The 14,101-nt window shown below is 34.6% G+C and overlaps 1 protein-coding gene across 5 annotated transcripts in view; it reads right to left on the bottom strand.

The window, feature by feature from the left end:
• Nucleotides 1–1,600: 1,600 nt before the first annotated feature.
• LOC115215499 overlaps nucleotides 1,601–14,101 on the bottom strand; it is a 135,721-nt gene continuing 123,220 nt past the window's right edge. For 4 of the 5 annotated variants that reach the window (XM_036506216.1, XM_036506215.1, XM_036506217.1 and 1 more), the window contains exon 2: nucleotides 1,601–7,873. In XM_036506216.1, the coding sequence (XP_036362109.1) occupies nucleotides 2,681–7,702 (5,022 nt within the window). In that variant the 5' untranslated portion in view covers nucleotides 7,703–7,873 and the 3' untranslated portion in view covers nucleotides 1,601–2,680. The remainder of the gene's footprint in view (nucleotides 7,874–14,101) is intronic. The other variant, XM_036506219.1, reaches the window with a different exon arrangement.

Raw genomic sequence — 14,101 nt, forward strand, 5'->3', positions numbered from 1 at the left:
GCAAAAGAGAAATCTAAGGAGAATCAGGGGTAAATTGCTTGTAGTTCCAAGAAATAACTACAGCTTTCATTGACAAGTGTAAGTTGGTTAGCGAGGTTTCTCCTTATGTCATCACAGTATTCTGCTTATGGGCTTGGTACAATTTAGTGAAATAGACAAATATACAGTTTGAAAAAAATATAAATAAATAAAATAAAGAAATGGTTTCTGTTCTGGTATAGATTTGTAATAGAATTTTTCTTTTACATTTACATTAAAAATCTGACATACAGCAGGTTTTATTAAGTCTCCAACTGAATGTAAGGGAGGGGGTAAATAAAAGAGTGTGTTTCATATATATATATATATATATATATATATATATATATATATATACATACATATATATATATATATATATGTTTATATATATATATATACACACATACAAATATATATACATATACATACACACGCACAGTTTTATATATGTATATATACATATACACACATACACACAAAGACACGTGTGAGTGTCTGTGTGTATATATATATATATATATATATACGTGTGTGTGTGTGTGCGTAATATGCTTCTAAAAAATGTTAACCCTCCTGGCTTCACGTTGAAACACTTACACCATTTTATAGCACAAAGTTGAGAAAAATAAAAAAAATAAAAAATTTAATGTACACACAAAGTTGTTGCTAGAGGGAGATTAGGTCACAATAAACTTAAAATTCATTGAGTTTAAGTAACCAATTATATATGGATGGCATATATATATATAAATATATATAACCTCTATAGGTATGCAGAATCAGTTGAAAAGGAGATATGGGAGAGTTAACAGCAGCTATCAATAATTTTAGTAAAACTAGTTTGGTGTTTTTAAACCAGAGTCAAACCCTTAGAACAAACGTTGTGAGGAAAAATAAAATCAATGAAAAAAAAAACAAAAGAACACAAACAAATTACTGAAGTTGGAGATAACTTTGAAAAATGATGAGACATTGATTAGGAGGAGGAGTTATAAATAAATTAAGATGCAATTAAAAGAGACAAAAAAAAATGAATAAAAATAAAGACAAGTCCATGGCAGGATTGGCTGCAGATAGCATATAGCAGGAGGAAAATCTAAAATATGACAGGGAAAATATATATATGTTTATATATATATATATCTGAGTGTGTGTGTGTGTGTGTGCGCGCGTGTTTAAGACACCAATCTAAAAAAAAGAAAAAAAACATTAAAAAATTTAAAATAAAATAAACAAAGGAAAAACTGGAAAAATCCAATAATTGTTTTTTTTTTTAGTTTTGGGTATTTTTCACAACAAAAATTAAAACTTATCCAACAATCCTGGCATATTTTTCCTTTTTGGGGGGGAGGGGGTGTTGTTGATTATTTTGGTATATTTTTTGTTTGTTTTATCTGTGATGGCAAAACTCTCACTCATATCAAACACACTTAATTTAAAGATCACAATACTGCCATATAAAGAGAATCACACATCAAAGTAAAACCAATTCCAAGATAAGCTCACAAAAATATCATATACTTATAGTGTATTTTTCTCTCAACTTTTCTAATGATGTTTCCTGTCTGGGTTTAAGAAGTTTTATTTTAATTTTTTAAAACTTTTTATAGTTTGTTTCAATTTTCATTCTTTTCCTTTATTTTACCTTAGATAGAAGACTCCTCTTTCAAGACCATTCTGTGGCAAATCGCAGTGCGCATTTCCTCAAAGACTGAGGTATAGACACATATATAAAAATAGTGCAGATGCCAAACAAAGCTGGCCATTATTAATTATTTGTTTTAAAAACTCCCATCTCATGATAAAACAGGAAGAAATTCCATCATTTGTGGCATCTGCCTTTGCTCTACAGTTGTGGATGATAATTGTTTTTGTTTCACTTTTTGTTAGGTGTTGTAGTTGAGGCTTTGTTAGAAATGTTTTCTGAAACTTTGTATTTTGTCTGCTTGCTTTAAGCATACTGTTGCTGTTGGTTTTATTGTTAGTGTTGTTGTTTTGGAAAGGCAGAGCAAGAGAGAGGAAAGGTAACTAATTATATTCTTTTTTTTTTAATAATGGAATTACAGAATACTGAGATTCATGATCTAAGAATATACAAGAGGTTGTCTTGCTGCCTTCTAAGGAACAACCAAGTTTTGTATGTGCTGTACATACAGAGCACACACACACATGTGTGTATGCATGTATGTATATATATTTAGATATATAGATATATATACATATATATATATGCATGTATGAAAGATTTATTTTCTTGACCTTTCACTCTGCTCTTATTTCTCCAAAATCTTTTTTATTTTATTTTTTTGTTATATTTTATAAAAAACAAATTCTGTATATAGATCAAGCCAAATGCAAATGTTGAGGTGGGTGAGAAATTGCACATAAAACTTTTATTTAATACACTGTTTTCAAAGAGCAACTAGCCAATCAACCAGCCAAAGTCTCATGCTAGATAGACCTACACAATTCTGGTAGTTTGCAGTATATTTTCTCTTGCCTCAGTTAACACTCTTTAGGAGTTAAGATTCTTCCTGTTATGACTGAATTTCCCTAGTAAAATATCAGTAGATAAACTAACATGTATGTATGCTTGTATACATGTGGGAGAGTGTGGATGGGATGTATGTTTAAGAATTTTAATGATTGTGAGCTCATACTAAGGCTCAGCTGGTACCAAGGTGAGAGTGAGTGTAACAGGTTCTGTTACACGCTGGCGAACCGGCATGTGTACAACAGAAGGAATAAAGTTTGTATCCACTAAATTATTTTCTAAATGAAATGCTTGCATAATAAAAGGAGTTTGTGACTTATTGTCAGTACTTCTACAACCATAACCATCATTTTCGGTAGAATCCATGTCACAGTTGTTGATACTGCTATTGTTAATATTGCTGTTGTTGTTGTTGTCATCATTATCTGTTGCAGGTGTTGCTTTAGTTGAAGGTAGTTGCTCTTCATCAGGATAATTACTGATGTTGTTATGAGTTCGAGGAGAAGATGAATTGGGTTCTTTTAAATCTTCATCAATATCTTCAGAAGGCATTGAAGAAGGTGACATTTTTGGCCCATGGTTAAAAGCCATATGCTTTTGCAACAATTTTGCAAAACTGCATGTAAAATCACACTGTCTGCAAGAATAGAATCCATTATCTTCTGATGGTTCAAGATCTGATGTCAACTTGGATTTTTTAACATGCACTTCCCTTATATGCATCTGACATGCTTTCTTACTCAAATATTTAATGCCACATTTGGCACACTTAAACTTTTTGATACGGATGCCTTTTGGTCGGGGTCGGGATTCTTTTATATCATTTGCATGATATTCTGTGATATGGCGGATGAGAGAATGTTCATAAAGGAATGATTTAAGGCAGGTTTTGCAGGTGAACCTCCCAACAGTGCCCTTAATAATGCTATGTTTGCGTTCTTCATGAGAATATATATTTGAAAGCCACCTTGTTTTGTAATCACAGTGAACACAACTGTATAGCTTTGGTTTGCCACCACGGGAGTACTTTCTTCGTAAGCTATTTCCCCAGCTGAGACTGTTGTGCAAAGGACCACCAAAGTGATGCGGTGGTGAAAAATCAGGTTTTGCACTTACCTCAGCTTTATGATCATTCAAGACATGCATCTGAAGGCTAATGCTATTTGGAAATACTTTGAAACAGAACTGGCACATCTGAGCTTCTAAAGGTACATATTTATTGTCTGAAGGTAAAGATACCCCATGATCCTTTAAAACATGAGCATGCAGCCACTTTTCATTTTTAAATCGTCGGTCACACAGTTTGCAAACTTCAGTGAAATGGTTGTAATACCTATTGTTAACAGGGGTATCATCAAGCTGTTCTGTTTTGATTTTGACCTCATCAGGATTTTGTTGATGATGGCTCAATAATTTGGAATCAGAGTTAGTGAGGCAGGAATCTGACAAGCTGTTAGGTAAAATTGAAAAGCCATCAGATAGCTTCTCATTTTGACTTCCAGGGGAGGCATTACCAATGCTACCACTGTCTACGGGAGAAGACCGCATGGAAGGGCTTGGAGTGATTTTCTGTTCCTCAGCTGTTGGTAAGATTCCATGCTTGTTCAGCTTATGAGTTCGTAAGAAATACTTGTTGCACAACTCCTTGTTACAGATGTCACAAATCACACGAGAAGAATTCACTGGTTCTTTCCATCGCCATGTATGTTTTTCAAAACTTTCATTTGGTTGAAAACCATCCACGCTCATACTCACAGCTAAATTATTTATCAACTTTTTATTTGGCTGAGGTAACTGCATCTTATCAATGGTTTTACTGTCAATTCTATCTGACTTGATGCCATGAATGTTCAACTTGTGGGTTCGGAGAAAATATTTACTGCACAGCTCTTTTTTGCAGATTTCACAATATGCTTCTGGGTCAATGCCCATTTTAACCAGTTCATGGTGGTCAGGTTTCTCAATATTACTCATTGAGGTCAGAAACTCTTTGCCATTCATATCAACTTTCTGCATCTCTAATAAGGCTAGCTCTTTTGCTTGATCTCGAATAATATCACGTATGTATTCCTTTTGATTATCTTTAAACAAATTCAGCTTAGGAGAAAGTGATTTCCCCTCACTCTGCTTGTTCTCCTTCTCAGCAGACATGATATCAATTCCATGTACTTTTAGCTTGTGGTTCTTAAGAAAATACTTATTGCACAACTCTTTGCTACAGATGTCGCAGGTAACGCGATCTGCAAGCTTTGCTGCAATCATGTTTCCAAAGAGTGTGGGCATTCCGCTGCTGTCAGTGACACTGTTTCCATTTCTCATGTCGCTGCCAACAAATCCAGGCATGGATTTAATCCGTGCAGACATGTCACTTGGTAACTGACCATCCAGCGGATGGCTCTTGGAAGGTGTTTCATGAAAGACACCATGCACGTTCATGCGATGAATGCGGTAGCTGTATTTGCTTGAGAATTCTCTGTTACAGATGTTGCAGTAAGTGACATAACACTCACTGTTGGAATTTGAAAGAATGTTCTGGGACAGGCCCACCACAGAGCTGATCATGCTGGACTGGGACACGTTAATACCAGTACTTGTCAAGAGATTTTGAGGAATATCGTTTGTTCCAGACCCCTTCATAAGTGCTAGATTTTTGAGAACAGAAGGATCTTTCAGGTTTGTGAGATCCTTGCTTAAACTAATAGCTTCTTTGGCGAGCATTTGCTCTTTCATCTGTTCTGCATCCTTCATTCCCATGTCCTTTGGTTTCATGACAAGAGGCATTCCTTGCTCCTGAGATACACGCCCAGACAATGCATCTTCTTTTCCTTGGTCTCTAATAAGTCCTGGTTCCTGTTTCACATCAGGATGTTCAGACTCAGTAGCTATTCTGGACGAAATTTGTGGTTGCTGTAGCTGTGGTTTCATCTCGTCAGTATAAATATTATGCATGTTGGCTTTGTGGATCTTTAGGAAATATTTATTGCAGAACTCTTTACGACAAATCTCACAGTACGCTTCTGCATTTAGAACCCCAATACTACGAAGTGCATCACTTGCAATGGGTTGTGCTGGCGGGGCGGAACTTGATGATGGTGGCTGTGGCTGCGATTGTGAGGACTGAGATGCTGGTGGTGGAAGTGGTAGTGGTAGAGGTTGCTGCTGTTGTGTTTGTTGTTGTTGTTGGTGGTTTTGTATTTGTTGTTGGTGATTTTGTATTTGCTGCTGCAGCACTTGTTGGTGATTCTGTAATTGTTGTTGCTGCTGTGTTTGCAACTGTTGTTGCTGGTGATTCGGCAATTGTTGAGTTTGTAATTGTTGCTGGTGATTCTGCAAATGCTGTTGCTGATGTTGCTGTTGGTGGTTCTGCAATGGTGAGTGTTGTTGTTGATTCTGTAGTTGTTGCTGTGGATTTTGCAGTTGTGGTTGCTGCTGTTGTTGTTGGTTTTGAATCTGCTGCTGGTTTTGCATTTGTTGTTGCTTCTGTTGAGGAGATGGTATCTGTTGTGTTGGTGCAGCTTCCATGTGTTGAGTGGCGATGGGCTGAGAAAGGACTGAATTATTGTGTGGTTGCATCTGCGGCTGGGGCTGGTGCAACAGAGGCTGTGCTGGGATTATCGCTACAGGAGGTACAAAAGGGTTCAACACCATAACACCAGCCATATTAGGCATGCTGGCCATGGACTGAGGTACAATAATGGATGACGAGGTAACAGCGACGGACGTAGGGATGTCGACTGGACGTATACGTCTGAAATTGTTGCAGCTCTCCGGCGCAATGCCGTGAACATCCTGTTTGTGTTTTTTGAGGTAGTATTTGTTGCAGAAGTGCTTCTGACATAACTCACAATAGTCTTCCAAGTCTTGATTGACACTGCCTTCAGTAATTATTTTCTGATTCTGTGACTGAGGATCTAATCTATATGATGATGGTGTGACAATTTGCTCTTGAGGCGGCTGTTGCTGAGGTGGAGGGGGAGGAATCATTGAAGGAAATGTGTTCATTGAAAATGGTGACGGTGCATTCTCATAGATACCATGCTTGTTAGCTTTATGCGTTTTCAGAAAATATTTGTTACAAAATTCTCTATCACATATTTCACAGTAGGCATCAGGATGAAATATCCGGGTACCATCATTTTTTATACTGAGTTCACCAGTTGAGTCTTTGGATTCTGCCTCAGTGGGATCAAGGCCTGGTATGCTGGAAAGAGGCACAGAAGAGGGCACTATTGTAAGTGTGCCTATTGGCTCCAAGCCATTCTGACCATTGGACTGTTGTTTTATACTTTGCTGGAGTTCATTTGCTAAGCGATGGTATTCAGTTGGAAATGTCTGCCAATGTTCTGGTTTGAAACCACTGATGTGGTTTTCTTGGGGTGGTAGTTCTTTTTCAGGTTCCAGCAGTGGTTGTTGTTGTTGTTGTTGTGGTGGTGGTTGTGATTGCTGCTGTTGTTGTTGTTGTTGTTGTTGTTGCTGTTGTTGTTGTGGTGGTTGTGGTGGTGGTGGTAGTAGTAGTGGTGGTGGTGGTGTTGGTGAAGGTACAGTTGATTGTTGCTGTGGTGGTGAGTGTTGTTGATGATGTGGTGACGGTAATGGAGACTGTTGTTGGGATATTTGCGCAGGTATATGTTGGGGCGATACCTGTGGAGGTGATATCTGTGAAGGTGATATTTGAGAGGGTGATATTTGCTGTGGAGGTAATGGGTGTGGTACTATATGTTGTGGGGTTAATGGAGTTAACTGTGTTGACAGCTGTGGTGGTGATAACTGTGGTGGTATGTGTATTGGAGCTGGCGGTTGGAGAGGTAACTGTTGAGGTGGTAGTTGTTGTAATGTTGGTAGTGGTAGTGGTATTGCTGGTGGTGGTGGTGGTGGTGGTGGTGGCACTGGCCCTAGCTGTTGTTGTGGTAGTTGTAAGGGAGGTAATTGCTGTAACTGTGGTACTTGTGGTTGTGGAGACACTGATGGTAAGAGTTCAGGACAACTTTGGCCAGAAGAGAAATTATCAGCAGCCTCTTCCTTCAGTTGGCTGGTGTCGTCTTCATCATTGGTCAGCCTCTCTCCACAGTCTTCCAAATCATAGTCTGGAGGGTTTTCAAACTGTTTTGATACAGTTTCTCCAGAATCCAAATCTGCACTATAAGAAACTCGGTTTGGTTTTGTTTGCTTACGACGGTTCGACTTCATCCTAGTGAATCAGCTGGCTTCTTTTCTTGATAGAAATATATGCAGAATACAATGAGGTATTTCTGGTTTTTTCAGTAGAAACAATACATCTTGTGGCCACTATTTGTTTTATCCATGTTGAACTTTGCATACATTCATAATAGTCACTGACCCGTATTCCAATTTTCATGTCTGGAATAGAAAATAAACAACATTCTTAGATGAAACATAGTCAAGAATAAATATGTATCTAAATTAACATTTTGTAAAACATGAATATCAAAGAGTCTAGAAATATGCAAGTGAGCTATGAAGTTTAAGGAGCTGCATTACAAACAAAGTGGAGCACAAATCGTATTGCTGTCAATATTGTGCTTGTGGACAAAGTATATAATTCTGATTCCCCTAAGTTTAGCATGTTCTACTTTAAAGCAGATTAGAAATTCTTAGCTGACAATATGTAAATTGCATCAATTTTAAAAAAGAAGAAGAAAAAACATTTAAATTGATCCCAATACTTGCTTGCTACTTATTTTATCAACTTCTGAAAGGATGACAATCCAATAGGATTTGAACTCAATGTTGAGAATGAACGCAACAAAACAAGTCATATTGACTGCATCCATCACTAAACATTTCTCTTCTTTGCCAAAAATACATCACATAAACAGGACATTTTCTGGACAGGCTGCAAAAAGTTTTTGCAACCTGTCCATCTGCTGCTTAGGTATATAGAGAAAGAGTAAAAGTTTATATTTACATATGTGATCTACTAGTCAGAAAAATAAATTCTCTTCTTAATTTAAGAAACAATGATAAAAGAAGTTTCATAGTTTAAAATCTTACAGCCATCTTTTAATTAGGATTGAATTTTTTTTAACTTCTACATTTTTGCTTATTCTTATAAGAAGTTCCTTGAAGGTTGACCCAAATCCAATAAGTGTGGTGATCTGAATTTAATGTCAAACATTAAATTCAGATCACCACACTTATTGGATTTATATTAAAATCAAAAGAGTGAGAAGCAACTGAAAATGACAGTATCCATACTCTATCAATCCCTGTTGATAAAAGTTGTTTTCAACTGGATGTTAAATTAACTAGTAAAATTAGACACACTAAAAAAGCCATTTAGAATACATTACCTATAAATATATTACACATTTATTTTTTTATGAGGCATTCACAAGTTTCAGCAAAGTTATATAGCATTGTAAATTGAAATGACAGTGACTCTGCCAACATTTAATGAATTAAATTTAAAGAATATGCAAAGTATGTACATTTTAAAAATTGAAAATACAAATGTTAATTAAAAGACAGTTGTAAGATATGAAACTTCTTTTTCCATTATTTCATGGATTAAGAATAAAAATTATTTTACTAACTAGTACATATGTGTAAGCTTTTACTCTATACACATAAACAAAACACATAAAAAAATCCAATTCGTATAAGTTTCTAGAGTATATAAACAAAATCAAAGATGCCTTTTCACCCAATGAAATGCAACACAGAAAATTCAGTTTCTGAAAGTTAGTTTCTAAAAGGCATACCAAAAAACAACATTGCCACTATACAAATGTATGTACACATACATAAAGAAATCCAATTCCTATAAGTTGTTTGAAAGATACACTTGATTCCACCAATACTGCCTTCATTGCATAGCAACAGCAACTTCATATTTCTTTGATAGAAGAAGGATGAAGAACTCCACAGAAGCTGTTGTTCCTTAATGGGATTAGCACATCACAATTGAATAGAAATGAAATGGAAAGAGAAAACAGCTTCCTCTCTCTCTCATCTCCCTCACACATAACTAAGTGGTTAAGTGCAATCAAATTGAAAGAAAAAGTACTTTGCAAATCTTGCTAAACTTTGAAAGAAAAAGGGAAACTTCATAAGTTTTTTTGGTATTATACACGTATAAATATAGAGCTTTTGAGCTGGAAGTAGATACATTCATACATAACACTGGATGCAAATATAAATACACAAACACTAATTCATAGGCTAACAAACAATACAAAAATGCATAAACATTAAACAGGTGAACATATTTTAAAACATGGATGTAGAACCAGAAAATGAAGCTAGATGCAATAATCAAAATTGAACAGAACTGCTTGAGCAGAAGCAAAAAATAGCAAATAGTGATGGTAATGATGATTATGGTAGTAACCATGATAACACAATGGGAATGAGGATGAAGATGGCAGTAATGATAATGCTGAGAATGATGATTGGTCACATAGCTAGGTTAGAAGTGCCCCACACCTCTATTACTATTTGACCTTAGAGTCATGACATAATTAATTAGAGAGAGAGAGAGACACACACACACACATCCATTTGACAGTCTGAAGGTGCTGCTAGGTGGCATCTATAAGGGATCAGATAAAACAAACGAGGCTGGCTTGGTAAAGAGAGCTAATATTGTTGAGAAGCAAATATATCTTCCATCTTGTTATCCAAACACATATATAGATGCGTAAGCATAGCTCTGCCTCATTCTACATATCCAAACGTATCTCCACATATGCATAAAATTTTACACAACCATACCATACTAAAGGCTATGTATTCAAAGTCTCCATACACAAGAATACACAGGCATAAAGATATTACATACATAAAACAAATATATGTATTCATATCTAAATACAAATGAAATACTAACCTGACTACAGAAATATGTACACACACACATCTTGACTTACTAAAAATATAAGCTACAAACATCACAAAAGCCAATTATCATCCCTTATAACTATTTATTAAAGTAACTATTTTGATAGAATAATCCCTTAGCCATACATAATTATTTTCATCTGGAAAGCAAAAGATCAAATAAAAAATCCATTTTACTTAACCACAAATTTTTGAATCAGTAGAACTAAAAGTCATAGATAAACACAAGATTTATCACTGAGTAATCATTCAAGGAAGTTGAACAGTAAAAATATGTTATGAGAAATTTAAAACATTTCTTAGAACTCAGAACTTTTTCTCATCATATACTTATTAAGTAAATTAACCAGTCCCACCACTAGTGATCTGGAGGAAAAATAAAAAGATAAAGAAACTGAACATCTACATAATAAGAAACATGAATTTTTTTATCATAATGATAAATAAAAACAAGAAATTAGTTAAAGTATATATTCATCAATCTTACCCAAGAGAAAGTATTCAAGACTACTGCAAACATAGCTTTTTATCACATGTAAATAATTAAATGAAAGAAAAGAAACTTATATGTGTGCACTGACTGGATAATTTTAATTTGGATGGGGACAAGCAAAAATGCAGATATGGTGGTAAGATATAAAGTTTGGCTGTTTACTTAAGTTTCTGAAGGCTAAATGCAACTCTGTCATAGCAAATCAGCTGAATCCATGCCGAATAACCGACCTATTACTTTCTACAATATCAAGACGAGATGTCTGACAAATATATCCCTTGCGAAGTAGTGAGCTAGCAGAATCATCAGTACACTGATCAAAATGGTTAACAATATTTCACCTGTCTTTACATTCGGAGTCCAAATTCCACTGAAGCTGACTTTGCCTTTCATTCTTGCACGGTTGATAAAATAAATACCTATCCCACCACCCCAAATTTTTGGCCTGGTGCCAAAATTTGAAACCAATATATATAACCTGCTTAAAAAATTTTTTTTAAAAAGTCAATTTCTTCTTTAGTTTCATTTCAACGGTATTCATGTATATTTATTGAGGAGGAGAATAAAAATTTTTAATAACCATTCATGCATTTTCAAAGGCATGAACAGTATAGCTAAAGAGAGATGACTGCAAAATGGGAATAAGAAACATCTAAACCACTGGCATCAATTAAATGTTTAAAGCTAGTGAGATGGTATGAGGGAGGAATCTAAAGACAAAGTAAAAATTAACAAGTTTTTGTTAGCAACTTCATAAATGTAATTAAATCAAAGATCAAGAAATTGTGTTAAAGTTGTTTTGTGCTACAAGTTGTAGGTGAAATTATTATCTGTTACAATTCTGCAGGAAAAATGGAAATTTATGTATTTGTTCTATTTATTTCATTCATAATAGCAATAAAATCCTAACCTTACTATATACATCATAATAATAATATGCCAGAAAAGGTCACAAAAAATTGAGAAAACAACCATACTCTGATCTATACCAACACACAGGTAGCAAAATTAAGGTCAATACACTGGATATAGTTGTCAGAAAAAAAAGTGCTTTCTAACAGATGTATCAATACCAACAGATGACTGTTTCTCTAAAACGAAGAAACTTTTGAAATACAAAGATCTGGAAATAGAGGTAAATCGAATGAGGAGCCTAAAAACAGATACAATTCCTATTACAGTAGGCACATTAGGTATCAGTAAAAACAGAAACATTCAGACAAATGCATAACAAATACTCCAGAACTCACAAGTACATATAACAAACAGAAAATAACATTACTAGGCACTGCACACATCCTATGTAAAACATTTTCAACACAGTGAAAATAAGAACACCATAACACATACCCAAGGCACACAGAGCTGCACATGGTAGTGAGGTGGAAGCACATGATAAAAATAAGACTACCAAATAATGATAATAATAATCCTTTCTATTATAGGAAGAAGGCCTGAAATTTGGGGGAGGGGGATAGTCGATTACATTGACTCCCGAAAAGATGAAAAGTAAAGTTGACCTTGGTGGAATTTGAACTCAGAATGTAGCAACGGGCAAAATACTGCTAGCATTTCATCTGGCATGCTAACGATTCTGCTAGCTTACCGCTTTAATAATAATAATAATAATAATAATAAAGTTTAAATTTAGTCACATGGTACTTCATTTTATCAACCCAAAAAGAACATAAAGTGAAGTTGACAGTAAAATTTCAACTCTGAAAATGCAAAGAGCCAAAAGAAATGTTGCAAGTTATTTCTTCTAAGTTGTAATGTCAGTTTGCCATCACCACTGATTATTTTCAGCCCATTGCAAGTATCTTAATGTGTTTCTGGGTAAAAAATACATAGAGCTAACCACACATTGATGTACACTTCAAATTATGAAAGTTAAGATTTTCCCAATAACCAAACTCAGACTTTATATGTTAAATTCAAGTAAATAGATTTTAATGGTGAGACATTTGCTGAAAGCAAGATATGAAGATAATTTATGTTATTAGGACAAACCTAATAGGTCAATGAAATAGATCTTTTAAATGATTTTATCAATAGATAACCTGAATATAGGATTAGCATTATAATCATGTAGAGGAAAAAAAATTACTGTATGAACAAAAGCATTTTAAATTCCACTTTTTAAACAGAGTATGTCCAATACACACAACGTCTCATAACAGTGAATTTGAATAGATTTTTGTTGCAAAATATCTTGATACATACACTCCTTAAACTATATTTTAAAAGGACAATGAAATATGAAAGCTAAAATATAAAATTACCTTACTAACTGATTCAGTAAATAACTGAGGTATATCTAAAATTCCCAGAAGTTAGATAAATATATTGATTAACACTAACTAGCTGATATTCTCAAAATGGGTCAAACAAAATAATTCTCAAAATGGGTCAAACAAAATAGAAGTTGAAACCTTCAAGCCACAATGCCAGTAAGTTATATCTGGGACATTAGAGCATTCTAGACACTTTATCAACAAGTATCACTTTAAATTTTTGTACCATCTCAAAGTTTAGGAAATAGAATGGATTTATGTGTAATAAGGTGCAAATAATTCAAATATTTTGAGCAGGTTTGGTGCACATTCAGGAGATGTGTGTGTGTGTGACACTATGTAACAGTGCTGGAGCATCTGAGCTACAGGAACATCTGCTACACAATTTTACATGGGAGTTTTGGGCCAATACAAGACTTAAAAAAAAATAATGCTATACTCAAGAAGCAAATTTCTTAACCTCTGCAAACTTGCCTGTATTTGCAGATATACACAGAGACATGGACATACACATACAGCAGAGTTATGCAGGTTTATGGAATGCGTGGAGAGGTAGGTAATACTAATATTACCAATATTTTTTCTGAAAATACATGCAACTACACAATATTGTATAAATATTCAGAAGCCATTAGCTCTAATGAGAAAGAAAACGATAGACCTCTGTAGTATTGAAAACTGACAACAAAATAAAAAAAGTAAAGATCAGTTCCTTATAAGGACAAAGTATAGAAAAAATTCTTTGGATGCTCTTTTATATAATGCAAGTGCATGTTTGTGCCTATACATTTCTGTGTATGTGTACATGAGTCTGAGATGTAGATAAGTGTATTATATCAGAGATAATTGCTGGGTTTTAAAGAAGTAATGAATATTGGAAAGAAAAGAAAGAAAAACATTGCCAGACTGCATTACAATGTAGGTAGAAGATGCATTAAT

The sequence above is a fragment of the Octopus sinensis genome, linkage group LG9 (genome assembly GCF_006345805.1).
Source record: "Octopus sinensis linkage group LG9, ASM634580v1, whole genome shotgun sequence".
In the NCBI taxonomy this organism is placed as follows: Eukaryota; Metazoa; Mollusca; class Cephalopoda; order Octopoda; family Octopodidae; genus Octopus; species Octopus sinensis.